This window comes from Crinia signifera, chromosome 4 (assembly GCF_055691185.1).
Source record: "Crinia signifera chromosome 4, ASM5569118v1, whole genome shotgun sequence".
NCBI classification, from domain to species: domain Eukaryota; kingdom Metazoa; phylum Chordata; class Amphibia; order Anura; family Myobatrachidae; genus Crinia; species Crinia signifera.
Window position 1 is genome coordinate 280,389,119 of NC_139220.1, and position 20,811 is coordinate 280,409,929.

The 20,811-nt window shown below is 45.1% G+C and overlaps 1 protein-coding gene across 1 annotated transcript in view; it reads right to left on the reverse strand.

The window, feature by feature from the left end:
* LOC146075478 (zinc metalloproteinase-disintegrin-like batroxstatin-1) overlaps positions 1 to 12,182 on the reverse strand; it is an 85,254-nt gene extending 73,072 nt beyond the window's left edge. The window contains exons 1-3 of the mRNA XM_083184763.1: positions 12,112 to 12,182; positions 3,412 to 3,494; positions 1,407 to 1,483 (exon numbers count right to left, since the gene is read on the reverse strand). Of these exons, the coding sequence (XP_083040889.1) occupies positions 1,407 to 1,483; positions 3,412 to 3,494; positions 12,112 to 12,163 (212 nt within the window). The 5' untranslated portion in view covers positions 12,164 to 12,182. The remainder of the gene's footprint in view (positions 1 to 1,406; positions 1,484 to 3,411; positions 3,495 to 12,111) is intronic.
* Positions 12,183 to 20,811: the final 8,629 nt, after the last annotated feature.

The window sequence follows — 20,811 nt, forward strand, 5'->3', positions numbered from 1 at the left end:
AAAGATACAAATAACTACAGACCAGTAAACCTTAATGTAATGGAAATACTATTAAAGGAAGGAGTTGTGGATCATCTTAAGTCGAATAACCTACAGGTTAAATATGGTATCAAGGGTACTGTAATGGAAACTACTGAGGAATCGCCCTTGTGAATGAGTGGTGGCCAGCCACCATTCGCAGGGCGTGGTTTGGTGGACTCGCGAGGCTGCAAATTTGCATCTGAGTGGATCAACCAGAATAACTCCATAGATCACGTCCTTCCCCGATGTTTTGGGTCTGCACATGCACATTCCTAGGAGCAAACGATTACGGTCAGTTTCACACTCGCCAAGCCATTGGCTTGAGGATGGGAGAGAAGGGAGCGGCCAGGGGGGCAGAAGCAGGGGAACATGGCTGATGCCACATGTCAGCGCCCTCCCCCTTTTTCGGCGAACTGCAGGCATAAAATAATCAGTCTAGACTGACTTTCATTAGCGAATGGCAAAAAGATCATTCAATGGTGAGCGACCATCAAATGATTTTTTTAAGCTGTGCGGACATATGCGAGGGGATGTGCTACCGTACACATCGCCTCGCATGCTAGTGAGGGGCTTTGCGTGGCGTGGGGCAGGCATTCGGCCGGCAGCGTTTACCTGTTCACTAGGCTGCAAACATACGCAGCCTAGCAAACAGGTTTGAATCAGGCCCTTCGTTTGAAAAAGATAAAACAAAAGAGCAGCGGAGCACGTGAGACATTAAATTATGTTCTTCCTTCCTTCATTCTGGGAGTTTGCTTTTTGCTATACTGTACTCTATATAGCGATCCAGGCTGAATTAGCCCCTATGTTTTGCTGTGCATATCTCTGCCAATTACAGTGGCTAACATTGCTATTATTCCTGTGCCCCTGTAATGATGTTACTGGTTGCAATGGGAATTTCTAGAAGGGCATCGCCAATAATTAAATATTCCTCCTCAGTAAATCTTCTCTATGTGTGTTCACCAGATCCTCTTGGTATTGATGGGTCACAGATGTCTTATCCATTCTGCGGCATCTACAATGGCACACTTACTATTCCCTATACAAACCATCATAAATATTTCTATGGGCTAGATGTACAGAATGAAGCAGTGATGAGGGAGGAGAAGTGACCCATGGCAACCAATCAGCTCTGTATAATTTTAAAATTATGCAAATTATAGTTGTTTCTTTAGTGCTGATTGGTTGCCATGGGCCACTTCTCGTCTGGCTCACTTCTCCTTCCTTATCACTGCTTAATACATCTACCCCTATTTGTCTTATGTTTTGTTCATTTGGGGCTCTATTAGATATATATATTGATTGCAATTCCTTTTGGGTTTAGGATTTAGAAACATTACTAAATTAACTCCCTGTATTGCCCATGGTATTATCCAGGGGACACTTACTCAGTCTTTTCCAGGTGAAGGACCAAATGTTTGCCGTTCAGTTCAAAGCCATACTGCACCAGATCCGGATGCCTCCCCTGAGGAGAGAGGAGACGCAGTCACATGTACAGAGGGGAGGAATTACACACATACAATAAGAGGGATCATTTCTGTGGTGTAAATGACCAATCTTGAAAAACATGGCCGGGTCTTGCTCTTACTGTAATACAATTGCCATTTTGAAGGCTGTTGGCCAATATACAGAAAATTTGCAGTTTTATAATATTGATACAATGACCATATACACGGAATGTTTCTCAATTTAGGATCAGAACATCTTCATAATTATGTTGTTAGTAATGGTAAGAACAGTCTGGTTGGATGTCCATAGCAGAACTTTTCTACCTACTTGAAGGCATCATCTTCCCTCATAAATGAATGCAGTGGCATAACGGTAGGTGCCAAGTATGTCAAAGCCGTCATATGGTACCACAGCACGGGCATAATGCTCTGCACTGTCATTATATGCTTCTTATCTGTCCCACAGTGTCTGATAAATTTTGTTGACATGGTCATAATGTTGACATACAGGGTATGTTTTGGGTCCGGCAGTAACAGCGGTAAGAATTCTGGTGGATCTTAGCATCACTTCCAGCAGTAACTAACCCTTACCGCCAACACTACATCTAGTGCCTAATCCTCTCCTCCTGTAACCTAACCCTCCACCTCTACTGCTTACTCTTAACCTTCCTCTCCTGTAGCCTAACTCTAGCCTCCTTTCCCATAGCCTAACCCTCTCCTCCTGTAACCTAACCCTCCACTTCTACTGCTTACCTCTAACCCTCCTTTCCTGTAGCCTAACTCTCACTTCCTGTACCCTATTGATAACTCTCCACTGCCGCAGTGTAACCTTAGCCCTCCTCTTCTATAGCCTAACCCTCCATTCCTGCAATGTAACCCTAGTCCTCCTCTACTATAGCCTAACCCTTCACTCCCGCTATGGAACCCTAGTCCTCCTCTTCTATAGCCTAATGGAGGCCACACACGCACCGATGCGGGCGGTGCAATGCTGTACGATGGGGTGCGTGCTCCCGCGGCACCTCATCGTACAGTACAAAAAGTATGTGCTGCACATACTTTTTGTACTAGCCTTTTCTAGCATAGCATCGCATCGCATGCACATCGTATGCACAAGGCATACGATGCGATGCTATGTGTGCTAATTAAGCCCACAACGCACGCCGGGATCGGTGTGTGTGTGGGCTGCATAACTCTCCACTCCAGCTATGGAACCCTAGTCCTCCTCTTCTATAGCCTAACCCTCCACTCCTGCTATGGAACCCTAGTCCTCGTCTTCTATAGCCTAACCCTCTACTCCCAAAATGTAACCCTAGTCTTCATCTTCTATAGCCTAACCCTCCACTCCCTCAATGTAACCCTAGTCCTCCTCTTCTATAGCCTAACCCTCCACTCCCGCTATGGAACCCTAGTACTCCTCTTCTATAGCCTAACCCTCCACTTCCACAATGTAACCCTAGCCCTCCTGTCCTGTACTCTGACCCAAGCCTCCTCTCCCATAGCCCGTATCGCCTGGGCGTGGTATGGAAGGCCAACAGTCGGTAGTTTGATGGTCAGTATACCCACATCGGAATCCTGACCACCTATACTCCAACAAGGGAGTGAGCGCAATGAAGCCCCATGTGGGCTCACTGCGTTTGACACAGGTTCTATTCTCCCTCTATGGGGTCGTAGATGCCCATGTGGGAGAATAGCCCCAATCAGTCTGGATTCCGACTATCAGGCATTTAAACAGTCGGGATTTCGATGTTGAAGTACTGACTGACGCAATCCCGACTGTTGGGCCATCATCCAGCACCTGTCTTCCCCTTACCGTAGACAAACCCTAACCTTCCATGTGAAGACTTTTCCTCTATAATTGATATTCCTCTCTACTGAGATCCTCTTTCTGTGCAAGTAACAAAACTCTACTATTCACATAATCATTTTGGGCATAACAGTACAGTACCTCTGTGTCTCTCTTGTGTTGCGCATGAAGTTTCCTAGGGAAAACCACCTCAAATTTCTGTCCTGCAGCTGCTCCATTGAATGCTACAAGATACAAGATCATTTATTTGATTACACAATAAAACATTGAAGGGACATTTTCATATGTGAACAGCAGAGCCGGCCCTAGCCTAAATGACGCCCTGGGCAAGATTTTGGCTGGTGCCCCCTAGCACCGCCACTAGTTCCGCCTCTGACCCTGCTCCCCTTTCCCAGCGCCATCAACCCTCATCATAGCGGTCATCATTTTGGTGCTCCTACCCACAATATTTTAAATAGAAACAGCCCAAACAGGGGTGTGTTCTTGCTGGGAAGAGGCATGGCCACCCAATAGTACCCCTAATTCAAATTATGCCACATAGTAGTGCAACTTTATTCACATTATATCATGCGATGGTGTCCCTTATTCACGTTACATCACACAATAGTACCACTTTACCTTACTCCTCACATTATTCACATTATACCCTTAGAAAAAAATCCTGAGAAAATATTGTATTTTAAGCACCTCCATGGCCACACTGCAACCCAGTACAAATCAGTGTGTGCTGGGCAGAGGAGAAGAGCTGCTGCTGTCACTGGGCCCTTCCATCAGACTTTGGCCTGGGTAATTTGTAACCCTACCCCTTTCTCTCGGCACCCCTGATAATACCACACAGTAATGCCCCTTACACATGACACACATCATTAATGTCCTTATAAACATAATGCCCCTTACACATTATGCCAACCTTTATTAATGCCCTTCATACACATAATGACACACATAATGCCCCTTACACATATGTTGCACATTATTAATGCCCTTATACACATGACACACACAATGCCCATTACACATATGTTGCACATTATTAATGCCCTTATACACATTACACACATAGGGTGAAATTTAATAGGATGAGAGATTCAGAAAGTGAGAGATTTGGTAAGAAATCTCCAGTTTTTATAAAGCGGCAATCATTTACACTGCAAAACCAGTTTGCTTTTGCAGTGTAAATAATTGTCGCTTTAAAAATACTGGAGATTTCTCACCAAATCTCTTACTTTCTGAATCTCTCATCCTATTAAATTTCACCCATAATGTCTGTTAGACATATGTCGCACATTATTAATGCATTTATACACGACACACATAATGCCCTTTACACATATGCTGAACACTATTGCACAACCAACCCACCCGCAGACAGCACTCACACAGCCGCTAACACTGTGACCCCTGCCTCTGCTTGGATACAGATGTTTCCTTATACATCTTGCCTCAATAGGCCATGCAGCTCCTGGCCAGTTCTGCTAATGTTGGGTGCCTTTTTTGCTGAAAATTCATCTTATTTGCATTGTTATGACCAGCACACACAAGGCGCTTCCAGTGATTAAAATGATATGCAGCATGCCTATATTCTGTGTGTGACTGTGGCTGTACCTTAATACGGAATGCTATGTCACAGTGATTTCCATGAATACACTATTTCATATGCAGATACAGCCTCACTCAGAATATAGGCATGCTGCATATCATTTTAATCAACAGAAGCTGCTGGTGCCCCTAGGCATTCCAAATGCCCTGGGCAATTGCCTAGTTTGCCTATGCCCAAGGCCGGCTCTGGTGAACAGTACGGTTGAGCAAACTGAGTACAGTGTACCATATCTGTCTGTCTACAGTATACTGGAAGGCAGGTACATCTGGGCTGATTATGTGGGGGTGTTTCTTGCATCATCATAGCAAATCACAGCAGTGCCCAGCAGGGGCGGGGCAATGATTATGCAAACTGCTTCCCTGTATTGGGAGATTAATGTATTGGGGGATTTCCTATTGCCAGTGGTAATTTACCGCACAGCAAAAACAGGCTATTAGTTCGATTTTTGACCAATGGTAATTATTGGGCTATCCAATTATAGACCATTAGGTACTTATGTAGTATCTGGGCTGCCGATTTCTAAATCGGGTAGGATCGGGCACATCGCATCGCATCGCATGCGACCATCGGATGCGATGCGATGCGATGACCCGATTTTTCCATAGGAATCAATGTTAAAATGGACTGAGTCCATTTTAACATGGAATTCAATGGGAAAAAGGGGTCCTTTTCATACCCCTACTATCCAAGTGGGCATGGAGTTGGATATAAACCACCGAGCCCGAAGCGTGGCGAGCGTAGCGAGCCCCGCGAGGGGACACAGAATACCGTCCCCTCGCGGGGCTCGCTTCGCTCGCCACGCTTCGAGCTCGGTGGCTCGCTACGCTCGCCACAGGTTTATATCCAACTCCATGCCCACTTGGATAGTAGGGGTATGAAAAGGACCCCTTTTTCCCATTGAATTCCATGTTAAAATGGACTCAGTCCATTTTAACATTGATTCCTATGGAAAAATCGGGTCATCGCATCCGATGGTCGCATGCGATGCGATGCGATGCGATATCGCATTGCATCTGATTGTATGCCTTAACTTAAGGCATACAATCAAAAAATCGGCAGCCCAGATACTACATAAGTACCGACCATTTTTACTGTGCTGTAAATTATCTGTGTTCAGGCGATAACACATAGGATTCCAGAAAAGTGGAAAAATATGTCTCTAAGGGCTGTTATCAGGGTTTTTGCTTTGCATCCCCAATAAGTGCCAGCTTCTCAGGGAAAATCGCATAGCCCCCGGAGGATCCATTAGTCATGGTAATCTACTGCAGCTAATTGGATACTCCTTTATACATGACTCTAGCAACAGTGACTTGTATGGCATTAATATGACAACAATGCAGGGCCAGCGGTATCATTATCTGAACCTAAGCTGTATTTGCAATAATCCGGGTCAGATCTTCCCATAATTCAGAGTTCAGAATATTGCAATTTGTTTTGCACATGTGATCTTTTTTTATAGATTTTTATCAGGGAATTCTGATTTTTATTTCATTTATTTTAATCTGCTCCAAAATCCGAATCCAAACCAAAACACAAGAATGAAATGAATACCAAAACCAAAAATCAAAACACGGGGGGGGGGGGGGGTCCGCACACATCTCTAGTAAAACCAGTAACATCACAGATGTTAAGCATAGCGGCAAATTCCCAGTCACAGGAGTTCTTTTAGTTCTTGGCTGCTATGGTAACCACTGGCAAAACTGTAGGGTGGACCACTGCTACCACTATCACAGGTGCGAGCAGTCTGCGGCGGCTTTGCCAGTAAACAAGGGAGAGGGAGGGCTGCTGTGCATGTGGAGCTGCACGCAGCTCCTCCCGGTGGCCTTTGCGGATCCCCAGACCATCACTTCTGAAGGCCGGGCACCATTTTAGCTTGGCTACTGCAGTCAGGTTGGACTTCAGAGAAAGTGAGTGACTAAAAAATACTTTCCCAATCTTATCTCCTGGCCTGATAAATGATATACACTAGAAGCACTGGAGAGGTGTATAATGTAAGTGTAACTGACGCGTTTCGGCACCAAACTGGTACCTTCCTCAGGAGCAGTGTATACTGCTCCAGAGGAAGGTACCAGTTTGGTGCCAAAACGCGTTGAGCCATTTCTTCATCTGAGCTCCGGACCAGCATTCCATCCACACTACAGTACCCTGCCGTCTCCACCCTTTGCCAAGCGAAGTGCCATTCACCTACTGTGGACCATTCCAGGCGAACTGCTCATTGATAACCAACTCACCAAGCTGGGTAATATTCGGAACTCTTATACTATATATACTCCCATTTTCATTGCATATAATCATTCGTATTCCATATCAATGTGATGAGCTATCTCCACGGGATGCAGTTGATTTGCCGGCGGTCGGGATCCCGGCGGTCGGAATCCCGACACTGGAATCCCGACCGCCGAAATCCCGAAACTTTCTCCCTCCGTGGGTGTCCACGACACCCATAGAGGGAGAATAAAATAGCGTGCCGAGCGTAGCGAGGCACCGGGCCCACTGCGTGGCGAGCGCAGCGAGCCCGCAAGGGGGGGCGATCCATGTCCCCCCCTTGTCGGGATTTCGGCGGTCGGGATTCCAGTGTCGGGATTCCGACCGCCGGGATCCCGACCGCCGGGAAATCGTATCGGATCCATCTCCACCACTAAACAATTGGAGATCCTCAAGGCCTTATCGGAGACCAGATATATTGCAGAGAAATTCTCCATTTCCCTCTATTATGCAGGAATAATTGGTTGCAACCTCTAATCATCATTGTTTTTACACAATTTTTGCATTTTATATATTTTTAATTTATTTTTCTTTTTTCTTTAACTTTTTTTTTCATTCAACATTGTCATATTTATGTTATCATGTATGTATATGTGTATACAATAAATTGTCCAATTTTATGGTTGTGATTCTCTCAATGAAACCCAGCGCTGCTCAAAACCCCTTTTCTTATCCATTTTTGCTTTCTTTGAGGGTCCCCACAATCCCCTCTAGAGCAGCAGCTAAATACAGCGCTCTTAGATACGTACCCCCCTCTTTTTTCGCATCAGCTAAGTAATCTGGGAATGTGGCAGTTTGTAATGACAGTTAGTACTGACTACAGCTGTGCATCAGCTAGGGAGTCTGGGAAATGTGACAGTAATGACTAGGGAGTCTGGGAAATGTGACAGTAATGACTACAGCTATTCCTCAGCTAAGGAGTCTGGGAAATGTGACAGTTAGTACTGACTTCAGCTATGCATCAGCTAGGGAGTCTGGGAAATGTGACAGTTAATAATGACTACAGCTGTGCACAAGCTAGGGAGTCTGGGAAATGTGACAGTAAAGACTATAAGTATGCATCAGCTAGGGAGTCTGGGAAATGTGACAGTTAGTAATGACTACAGCTATGCATCAGCTAGGGAGTCTGGGAAATGTGACAGTTAGTACTGACTACAGCTGTGCATCAGCTAGGGAGTCTGGTGAATGTGACCATTAGTAATGACTACAGCAGTGCATTATCTAGGTAATTTAGAAAACGTGGACCATTGGTAGATCTCGAGGACCGGTTTGGCCTTGGGCATGTGTACTGTGAGCTGTACGTATGTGCAGTCAATCAATTTTGCAGAGATCAGGTCTGACTAACCCTCTTGAATCTGACAAGCTCTGTGAAGAGGTGAGTTAATGGCTTGGAAACTGTTATCCCTGAAGCAGACAGATATTGCGAATAACGACCGATGGTCATTATTGTGGTATCCAATTACTGTCCATTTTTATCAGCTGAAAATGGACCTGCGATCGGGTGAAAACACAATGGAGTAAGGATAAGTCAGTGGTGGAACTTGTTGGTGGCGAACCCAGGTGCAAAAATATATTTTGGGCCTCAACCTATGTTCACAATATGCAACACAGCAGTGGGTGAGGCAGAGACTGACAGGAAGAGGGACGGGAAGGCAGAGTGTGACAGGTGACAGGAAAAGCCTCCTATTGCACTGCACCTGCTGCACCAATGATAGTCCAGCCTCTGAGATTAACCAGAAGCTAGTCATACAGTACATTACACATGTACACCACACTTGCCCCCATGGTGCTATATGTTTGAAAGAACCCCCCACCCCATTTGCCCCCACAGAGGAAGACTTTTAACCATTTATTACAACTTCTTCCAAATTGTAGCCATATAGTGCCATAGTGGTCCACCATTTTCATGTATTCCGTAGATCTCTCCAATAGGGCTGCCTAGGCACAAGGCCATATAAGAGCCCTATTTTTTGTGTTCCTTTGTTAATGACAAAGCAGTTGCAAGGTAGTTTTGTTATTGGTTCATAAGTGTTTTCAGTCTGTCCTATCAGGGAATTTGTTGGTGTACTGTAGGCCTTGAGTGATATATATATATAAACAGGTCATGTGCTTCAAACTTCCTCTTGCTAATTTAGAAGCTCTTCCTGCCCACCCTGATGTATTTAAATTTTGTATTTTTATGCTACTTTTTCAACTTAATAGTCGGCTATAAAAAGCAAGATAGTCAGGAGATCGCTACCAGCCAGCGGTCGAATGTTGCATACAGTAAGTGGTCATTGTGGGGCACCCTCTTTTGAAAAGACGGTGGCGAGTACAGTATGTCCTTCCCCTGTGGGTGGACAACAGGCGTCCCCTTGCGGGAGCGTCCGTGCTTTGCCAGAGTAATGAGTGGTGGGTCCTGCACAGAGCAGGTTATGCATTTAGGAGGGGTAGTTCAGTCCCCTCCTAAGTTTTTGTGGTTATAAGTTTATTGACTAGAGCTGACATTTGGTAGCTATCCTTCATAACTTAACATAAAATCAGATCAGCAATTTCAATAAACTCCGGTTGTCCGTGTCTTTATTTGTCATGGCTGAGCTAGCAGCAATAGAGGAAACATTCCTGCCATGTTATAATGAACAACAAAATAAAATAATGCTGGTATCAGACTTTCCAAGATGCAAATTGTTCTTTTTTGCTGCACGGTACAGAAAATGTCATAGGAAATGTTATAATCCTGTCATAATCCAGATAGTTATTACTAGTGGAGGCTCATACCTTAATGGGGGAGGGGGGCTGCCTCTGGCCGCAGCGGTGGTACCGCGATTCAGGCAACCCCTCCCCCTGTCGCTGCCACTGCTGCTGCCTCCTCTCCCTTCGTCCCCGGCGCCTGTGCTTTGATGACAGGCGCCAGGACTGGCACATGCGCAGTACAAACAGCTGTACTGCGGATGTGCCCAGCCTCTATGGGCTGCTTGGGCAACAGCCCATAGAAGCAATCTTGGTCCCAGCGCCTGTACAATATAAGCTACAAGAACCGGGACCAGCGCGTGTGCAGTACCGATATAGGTACTGCACTTGCGCAATCGCCGTCTTTTCACGGAGGGAGGAAACACCTCCCAATGGGACTGCCTTTGTGACTGGCAGTTCGGACTTCCAATTGGAAGTCACTGCCAGTCACAGTGAAGCCAGTGCAGACTGCATCTGGCTTCACTATAGTGGCGGATTTTACCTGGGGGGCTGCAGCCTGGCAGCCCATAGATAAAAACCGCCACTGGTTATTACCATATTTCATATCTAATTCTGGATTATTCATGATAAACACACAGTGGAGATGATGCAGTTGTACCCAAGTATGTTTTGTGGACAGATCTTGTGTTCTTTAGCATTGTGTATACTCCATAGCTGGGACTACGCCTCTATAAGTGATTCAGAGACATACATAACTCAGATGCATCATCACCGGTGGCTGAATGAGCATTACTGCTGGGTGATAATACATATGCAGAGATTATACTGTTTCCTCAGACATATTTCCTGCGGCTTGTATAACGCTGGTGCAAGTAGATGGAACACTATGAAACCAAGCATAATGATAAGGGCTGAGTGGTCATCTGCATTTAGGCCATGATTCATCTTTTTTTGGCAAAGCAGCACAACACAACTGGTCAAAACTATGCTGCACTGCAGGTGGGCAGATGTAAAGTGCAGATATTTTTAGATTTGGGTGGGTTAAACTTTTTCTGTGCAGGGTAAATACTGGATGCTTCATTTTTACACAGCAATTTCGATCTCAGTTTAAACACACTTAAACCCAAATCTAACTCTCTCTGCACAGGTTACATCTGCCCCACCTGCAGTGCACATGGTTTTACACTGTTGTGCGCTTTTTTGCTTTGCTAACAAAGCTGAATCACACACAATTCTGAGTAAGCCACATTTAGTCTAGATTTGCTATCATTCCTGTACAAGCCATTCTCCCACATGCACAGTAATAACCGCTGTGGTTTTTCTTTACATCCTGCATCTATTCTCTACCAATTTTATTTGTTAACATTCAAGATATGAGTCAAATTCTGTGCCTTTTTAAAAATATAAACAGGCGTTAAGTAGGCAATAGGGCCAATATTGCAGATACAACTTTACTTATTTTATATTGATACTCTATTAATCCAACCCTGAAGTACTGCTTTCTGAGTAGACCAGGCATGTCCAAACTATGGCCCTCCAGCTGCTGTTAAACTCCAAAGTCCCATCATGCCGTGCCACAGTTTTGCTATTAGGGAATGCTAAACCTATGGCAAGGCATGCTGGGATGTGTGGATTCACAACAGCTGGATGGCCACAGCTTGGCTGCAGTAGACGGTTAATTTAAGTAGTGGTGGGCCAGCCAACGGTTCTACTGGTGTGACGAGTGGTGTCAGAAATACAGGGTTCAATCTACTGCATACTTGCTTACCCTCCCGGAATGGCCTGAGAGGGTCCCGCAAATTGGGTGGGCAAGTCTCCTGCATCACCCCCGCAGCCCCCGCTCACCCTTCCCCGCAGCATTAAATCCCAAATTTTACGGTCCGTGGGGAGGCTAAAATGACGCGATTCACGTCATTTCGGGTAATTTTAGCCCCTCCCCAATCTATGGACCCGCAATTTAACGCTGCTGGCTCTCACGGGGTGGCTCTCGTCACGCCCCCCTTTCGCTCCTCTCCAGGCTTCTCCCAGACAGGAGTTAGAAAAAGTAGGCAGGTATGATATACTGTTAATATATACTATACTACTAAAAAATATATTGGGGAAAATGTACTAGAGTTTGGAGAGTGATAAAGTGGGAAGATATTTAGTAGCAGCCAATCAGCTAAAAACAGTCATATTACAGGCTGTGTATGAAAAATGACAGGAGCTTATTGGCTGGAACTTTCCCCATTGTACTGTATCTCATTCTAAGGCTTAGAACATCTGCCCCATTGGCTTGAATCGGGTGTTTAAATGTAAGGACTCACCTAGAGCCGGGACCTCCAGCAGTACAAGTAATAACAGCGCAGGTCTCAGCATTGTCAATGTGCTGCTCCAATGTCCTGAAGCTCAAGTGAGGGAGGAAGTGTCTGTGAGTGTACAAATCCTGCACAGTACAGTGGGTTGCACAATTATTTTGCATACAGAAGTGTTCTTGACAACTGCATCAGCGTATCAATGTTATTTCCCAAATCCTCTGTTGTCACATCTGCTAATAAAACCATTGGTTGCCTAAATATTCAGTGTTATTAGTGTCGTCACATCCATCACCCGCACCTTCCGTTTGTGGTGTTTGTCTGTAAATCTTTCCTAATTTGGTGAGTGTGGTAGAACACAGGCTCACATTGCATTATTTATTTTCAGAGGATTTATAGCAAGTTTTTTAAAATTCCTCCCCTCCCCATGCATCCCAAGAGAGCTACAGGATTGGGGGCATGGGCGGGGTGGGGTTTGGGACAGTGTTCTCTCTAAGCTGTGCGCACGTGCGCGCGCACACAACTCGCCGAGCGTGCGCACAGACATTACAACAGAGCACACAAAGCAGCAGTGGTCCCTTTTTGCAATTGTGGACTCAATTAATGTTTGTTTCACCCATTAACTACATTGTGTGCTGTGTTTTGAATGTTTAAATGTTTAATATAATTTTGAAGTAAAGTTAACACAAATGCTGAACATCATTTTCCAGTTATATATAAGTGACGCACACAAATTTTAATTTCCTTCCAAAGTTGCACAGACAAAATCTTATGCTGCACACAGCCTTTGTAAAATTAGAGGGAACATTGGTTTGGGAAGGTGGATTGTTAAGCTGGTGGGGATCAGAAAAGCATGGAGGGGATGCCTATTAAAATGCCTATTATGACTCACTGGCACCTCACACAGTAATGCCCACTGCACCACATTACGCCCCATACAATATCACCCATTGTGGCACATTGTGACCTGCACGATAATACCCACTGCACCACATTATGCCCCACACAATAATACTCACTGTGACACATTACGCCCCGCACAATAATCCAACTGTGCCAAATTACACCTCACTGGCACTTCATACAGTTATGCACACTGCACCACATTACACCAGTTCCAAGTTCCAGCAGGCCTTTGAATGCTGGGACTTTTGGTTCTCCAAGTCCCTGCATTCATGGGAGGCTTGCTGGGACTCATAGTTCCACAGCAATATACAATGGATTATTCTTTCTTTTACACATACATCAGCCTGGTACCCACAGCCTGGGCAGGTAAATTCTGGAGAGGGGGGACCTCTTTATTGGGGGATCCCCACTTCCCCAGGACCCTTGCCCAGGCTGACTGGTCGGGGGTAATGCTTTGCCTGTGGCATTACCCTGCTGGCTGGTTGGGCCTGGTGCTGGTTCTTGAAATACGGGGGACCCCTTCCTCATTTTGTACCCTGTATTTTGGGAACCAGGACTGGCCCTTGGGCCTGGTGCTGGTTTAAAAAAATACAAGGAACCCCTATTTGTTTTGTTCCCTGAATTTGTACATTAAATACTTCACCGATACAATTCATATTCAAAATATGAATACGTCTACCATGTCCCAGTGTCTCTCTTCTGCAGAGAGGAATAAGAAACGCGGAATTAAATCTGTTGTGAAAGGTCGGCGATGCGACTTTGGAGACACAAAAGTATTAGCACACGAGGTGGAAATGTATATTAGATTATTTATGTATGGGCATAATTTGGTTTGTTAGGTAAGGCACAAAGTTTTGGTTTTACCGAGATCGTCAAATTTGAGGAACTAGACTTTGGGTAAAGCTGTTTTGACAGCTAAAGTGCAGCTGCAGTCTCAGCTTCAAAATTGCCATATACACCTATGCATTGTCCAAGTGTTTAGCCATTGGATATAGGATCAGGTGTAGATATCACGGAAATGTCCAGCCTTCCTTTCAGTCCCAATCTGGCTTGCTGTCCACATGACCAGAAGCAGCTGTAGCGCAGTCAAAAATTCAAATAGGGGACCCACACCAACTGCCATTGAGTCCCAGATGGCGATGTTTGGCAGTGCTTGCAGTGTCAGTTGGTGTTTCTCCCCTATATGTACTGCGCTGCTCGCCCACCTCTTCAGCTGCCACTGGTGGGGACCAAGTTCATCAGAAATATTACATTGTTTTAACATTACAGTGAGAACCTTTGCCATCATCAGATGGTGTTTGTTCCCGGATCCCTGCTTCACTTATAGTAAGGAGGTTTGGGGATGCAAATAGAGATCTGATTGGTTCCCTCGACTCCTTACACCAGGAAGCAGGTATGTTTGTGCACAGACTTCCTATCATGCTTTTACCAATGGAACATCAGACCATGGAGACTTATTTATTATTTTTATTTTATTGTGCTATATAATGATGCACTGAATACGTGATAACAGTTAATGCATAAATGCCAACTGGTTGGGCAAGAGATGGTGTGAGCCTCATACTGCAATCTGCATAGGATATGGGCTCAGTGGTGAAACATCCTCAAATGTTTCTTTATGTGGAAACACACATTCTGTAAGAGAACTTGTCATCACAAAACACCATAATAAGTCAGCAAGGTTGCATAGTTTCCTTATCCCCATAGTGTCTGGAGACTGCCTGAACCTCAGTGAATGATTTAACATACTGTAGCTCAATGGTTCTCAAACTGTGTGCCATGGTACCCTGCTGTGCATTGGACCACTTACAGCAGGGGTGCCTTGGGTAAGTGGTCCAGGAGTAATTCAAATTACTTATGGTCATGTAATATGGTCAGTGTAATAGTGATTGTGCCTGCCAATCATAAAATATGTGGCCAAACAGAAGCAAATGTTGTCCCTGATCACATAATTAAACCCAAGAATGACATATAATTTTTTTAACTTAATTTAATATGCATTTCTAAAGCCCCGAACACACAGGGTGATCCTGGCCTCCATGCTAAGCGACAAGCTTAAGCACCATCGCTCAACACACATCGTGGTACACAGCACACCGCACACGGCATCTCTTTAGCGATCACAGCTGCTCTGCAGAGCAGAGGTTATCTCCTGCTCCCCCCAACTGCCCCCTCCCCACCCGTGGAACATTACCACCCATGGGAGGGACAGCGGGACAGTCTCCAAATAGCGGGACTGTCCAGCTGTAATAGAGACAGTTGGGAGGTATGTGTATGTCACTTAAAGTTTTCAATAAGAATGATATTTTAGGGAGCTGTGATTAAAAAAGTTTGGGAACCCCTTTTAATTTTGTGTACCCAAGCACATTTCAAATATTTATTATTATTACATTTGGTTATAATTGGGGCTTTCTTTTTATTTTCTGTGAATAAAATGGTAAAATAAAAATCTTTAAACAATACATGTCAAACAACTCGGTACTCTTTACCTAGAACGGCGCCCGCGATTGGAATAGCGGGCGTCGGGGGTAAAAAATCGCGGTCATTGCGGGCATCGCGGGTAAATCGCGGGTACATAAAAATCGGGTGCCCGCGATGACCGCGATTTTCCCATAGGGAACAATGTTAAAAAGGCTGATTGACCGCGATTTTAATGTAAAATGCCTCAATGCCCGCGATTTGGAAATAGGAATCAATGTTAAATGGGCTACAGAGCCCAAATAGGCACAATTAACCCTTAAATGTCCCCCCAATTTTTTAACGCCACCCCACGATCCACGTCAACCCGAAGCGTGGCGAGCGCAGCGAGCCCGCGAGGGGCGGCGGTACGCGTCCTCCGACCTTTTCATGCCCTACTATCCACGTCGGCGTGGAGTTGAGAATAGAATAGTGTGGTGAGCGCAGCGAGCCACCGAGGCCCGAAGCGTGGCGAGCGCACGCGGATACCTTCACAGGTAAACGCGTCCCTTCGCGGACTTCACAGGTGTCCGCGTCGCCACGGACACCTGTGAAGCCCGCGAGGGGACGCGTATAACTGTGAAGGTATCCGCGTCCCCACGCGGGGCTCGCTGCGCTCGCCACGCTTCGGGCCTCGGTGGCTCGCTGCGCTCACCACACTATTCTATTCTCAACTCCACGCCGACGTGGATAGTAGGGCATGAAAAGGTCGGAGGACGCGTACCGCCGCCCCTCGCGGGCTCGCTGCGCTCGCCAAGCTTCGGGTTGGTGTGGATCGTGGGGTGGCGTTAAAAATTTGGGGGGACATTTAAGGGTTAATTGTGCCTATTTGGGCTCTGTAGCCCATTTAACATTGATTCCTATGTCCAAATCGCGGCCATTGAAGCATTGAATGTAAAATCGCGGTCACCACTAAATTTAACATTGTCCCCTATGGGAAATCGCGGTGATCGCGGGCATCGCGTCGCGGCCGTTAATGTACTGCCCGCGATGCCCACGATCACCGCGATGGGCGCCCTTCTAGGTAAAGAGTACCAACAAATCTTATTGACTTTTTTGACAGGGTGACTAAAGTAATAGATCAAGGTGGGGCTGTAGATGTAGCTTATCTAGACTTTAGTAAGGCTTTTGACACTGTCCCACATCGCAGACTGTTAAATAAACTTGAAAGCTTGGGATTTGATTCTAAAATAGTTGAATGGATAAGAGCGTGGTTGCAGGACAGAAAACAGAGAGTTGTAGTAAACGGTGTACAGTCAAAGGAGGGAAAGGTTACAAGTGGAGTACCCCAGGGATCTGTACTTGGACCAGTGCTTTTTAATATCTTTATTGGTGATATTGCAAATGGAATTGAGGGTAAAATGTGCCTTTTTGCAGATGACACAAAGGTATGCAACAGGGTAGACACACCAGGAGGGGTAAATCAAATGATTGAGGATCTAGGTAGATTAGAGGAATAGTCAAGAGCATGGCAACTACAGTTTAATGCCAAAAAATGCTAAATCATGCACTTGGGTTGCAAAAATCCAAAGACTAAATATAGTATAAATGGCACTATAATGGAAACTACTGAGGAAGAGAGGGATCTAGGTGTCACTATTTCAGGGGACTTAAAGGCAGGTAGGCAATGTAACAAAGCAATGAAGAAGGCAAGTCAGATGCTTGGTTGCATAGGGAGAGGTATCAGCAGTAGAAAGAAAGAAGTAATAATGCCACTGTATAGGTCATTGGTACGACCTCATCTAGAGTACTGTGTTCAGTTCTGGAGGCCATATCTCCAGAAGGATATAAATACATTAGAGACTGTACAAAGAAGGGCAACTAAAATGGTGCATGGCCTACATCACAAAACGTACCAGGAAAGACTAAAAGATCTTAATATGTATACTTTAGAGCAGAGAAGGGAAAGGGGGGACATGATAGAAACTTTCAAATATATCAAGGGTTTTAACAAGGTACAGGTGGGAGACATTCTTCACAGGAAGAGGAGCAACAGAACACGAGGACATGCACTGAAACTAGAGGGAGGAAGATTCAGGGGAAATTTGAGGAAGAATTACTTCACAGAAAGAGTAGTAGATAAGTGGAATAGCCTCCCATCAGAGGTGGTAGAGGCAAATACAGTAGTACAATTTAAACATGCTTGGGATAGGCATATTGATATCCTTACAAAAAAATAAGGATCAAATATGGTTTGAGGTAACATGTTTAAAAAAGGGGCAGACTAGATGGGCCAAGTGGTTCTTATCTGCCGTGGAAATTACAGCAATTGATAATCATCTAGATTAAAAGATAAAGACATGTATTTTCATTTAAGGTATAAAGACATTCTAGGACCATGGAGTAGATGTATACAAGCTTGCTGAGAGATAAAGTGAACAGCGTTAAAGTACAAAAAAACATCTCCTATAATTTTTCAAAAAGCCTGTAACATGGCTCCTAACTCCAAAATGCCCATACATAGTCACACTGGGTGATTTTGAGCTGAAAGCCACTCAAACTTGGTGTTTTGAGCTGCTTTCAGCTCAAAGCCACCCAGTGTGTATGCCCCGGTGATGAGCGGTGATCACTCCAGCATCATTGCCGGGAAAGCCGTGAATCTGCTTGTATTACCAGCAGATGAGCGGCTTTGCGGATGGCTTTCCCTAGCGCTGCGATATGCAAAGCCATCCGCCCTCCCGCTGACCGGCGCACGTCGGGCAGGGGGAGAGCAGCTCAGTGTGTATGCACTGAGTGGCTCCTCCCCCCCAATAATGACAGCGGCTATCGATGTCCATACACGCTGGGCAAAAAGCCCAGTGTATGGACCTTTACACTCAAAAAAAGGAGGATGTTTTAACGTTGCCCATGGGGCATGAGAATACCCACCCCCGCCACCCAGAAAATGTCCCCACCACACTACGAATGGATGTTTTGAATAAACATCCATTCGCAGGGTAGCATGTGGGCCCAAAATAATTTGGTGGTCGCCAACCTTCGAATGATTTCTACAGTGCTCGCAAATCTGTCTTAGACTTGCAGCGTCCTGGTCCGAGAACTGGCTTCTGACTTCCCATGACATCAGCTGCCTGCTCCCGGCAGGCAGGTGCCCACATGGCGACGCTCAGCATTTTTCTTGGCACACCCAGCACTTTCGTGAATATGCCCCGGAGACGCATGCGAACAACGATGTTGACTTACATGCCCACAATATTCCTTTGAGAAAGTAGAGTTCTGTGTGATCACATGTTTAGCACCCAGAATCCCCAAACTCATGGTCTGATGATGGACAGATCCATCCATAGGTACTAGTGATTTTCATCTGTGTGTAGACAGTGTGCATGCAAAAAATGTCTTTCTTTGGCCCTTGCGCAGGATCCTGGAATACATGAGATCCATGATGTGCATTATGACTGATGTGTGACTCAGCATTAGTCCCACTGGGCGATACTCCTCCTGATAGATGTATCTGTGGACATTTCCACCCCTGATTTTGCTGCATTTACCTGAATGAACAACCCCTTCTTGTACTTGTGTGACTCATTCAATGGACTGGGTAAGTATGGAGGATTGGGTATTTTGCAAGAGATTAGAAAAGGTGTCTACTGCGCTGGGGAATGCTAATGTGTGGTGTACAACCTTGCAGCCACCACAATGGAGGAGAGGTGAGGGTTACCCAAACAATAATCTCACAGTTAAAAAATAAATAAATAAATAAATGCACCTTAATTTCTAGAACAACACTTGTAAACATGTAACCTTGGATCCCACACACTGATCAGCTCTACTAATTTTACTATGAGCAACCCTGAGCTAGTGAGAGTAGCCTAAACGATAAATTAGTAGTACACCTATGACATTCATAAGTAAACCACTAAAGAATTTCAGGTTCATTTTTATCAGACTAGACTTGTTCTCTATAAGGTCTGGATGCTCCTACACAGCAGTTGGTTTGGCAACAAAAACAAAAAAAGGTTTGGTTGACCAGTCACACAGAAAAATATCTTGGAGTATGTTCTGGAAAAACCCCTTATACATAAATCGCAGTCATCATGACATATAAAGAATTAGGGGTGTGCTACCACTGGACACATTTAGAATGTATAGAAGCAGGGAAAGAAAGAATGTCACTATGTGGTGCACTGGGGGACATTTTAAAATGTAACTTTTATTCAGACACTTTGTTAAAATATGTTGCGAAATATAAGACACACAGAAACAAATAAGACACGGACAGTGAAATAAAAAGGATATTGAATCCTCCCACCGTGGGGCCCAAAGATGTATCTCCCTTCTAGTTTTATTGGAGGTTTTTCTGTAGTGGTGCATGGGTAACTGGGACAAATTGTTGAATTCTTGTGCTGCACTGCTTGAGACTATACAATTAACTCCTAAGCCAGTGGTTCCCAAACTGTGTGCCGTGGCACCCTGGTGTGCCTTGTGGGTCTTGCAGGGGTGCCTTGGGTTGGTGGTCCATGACCAATTCAAGTTATTTATGACCAATTTAATAGTCAAATTGGGGACAGACAGTAGTGAATCCTGTCCATTCCCACATAACTGATCCTAAAGATGAGATATAAACAAAATGTATTTAACTTAATAAGTGTTTCTTACTTTCTTAATGATAAACCTTCAGCCTAGGGGTGCCACGAAAAAAAATTCTGGTGCTTCGGGGTGCCGTGATTCAAAAAGATTGGGAACCCCTGTCCTAAGCAATATCTGATAGTCTACATAGATTTTAAGGAGGTATAGTTTCCTTGTTTGACATATACAGTATATATGCGTGAAAAACACTCAAGATCACAGATGCCCGGGTTATGGGCTGGTCATAATTATCCCAGTGACATGTGGGTCAGAAAGATATAATATGATCTTTGATAGAGGAGTGATGTTGTCAGCAGCAATCAAGGGTCAAGCAGTTACACAAGAGGATAAAGTGTGGTGTCCTAGAGGCAGGCTGTATACCCTTCGTTGTGACCTACAATGAGGTATGCGGTCAAGTTATGAGAAAATGCCAGTTGCCGTGGTGTGCGGTGAGGCGGCTATGGGAAACTGCCCTGTCCTACTGTCTGCTGCGAGCTAGTAACACTCGTCAGCTGGCTGGGAGGGTAGTGGTAAGCAGCTAAGTGGAGTGAAAGTGGGAGGTATGGACCGCTACACTCCTGGGGGTCCATCTGCCTGTGAGTCAGAGAAGTGTGGTGTTAGACATCACACACCGCGTCTGCAGGAACGCACCACTATTAAACTAAACAGATCAAAATACATTTCACGAGGGAAGTGAAGGCAGGGGGGCACACACACATTGTGTTTGGTCTGTGTAAGGTATTTTGAGCTGCTTAGTTTAACAGTGGTGCGTTCCTGGTCTCTGGA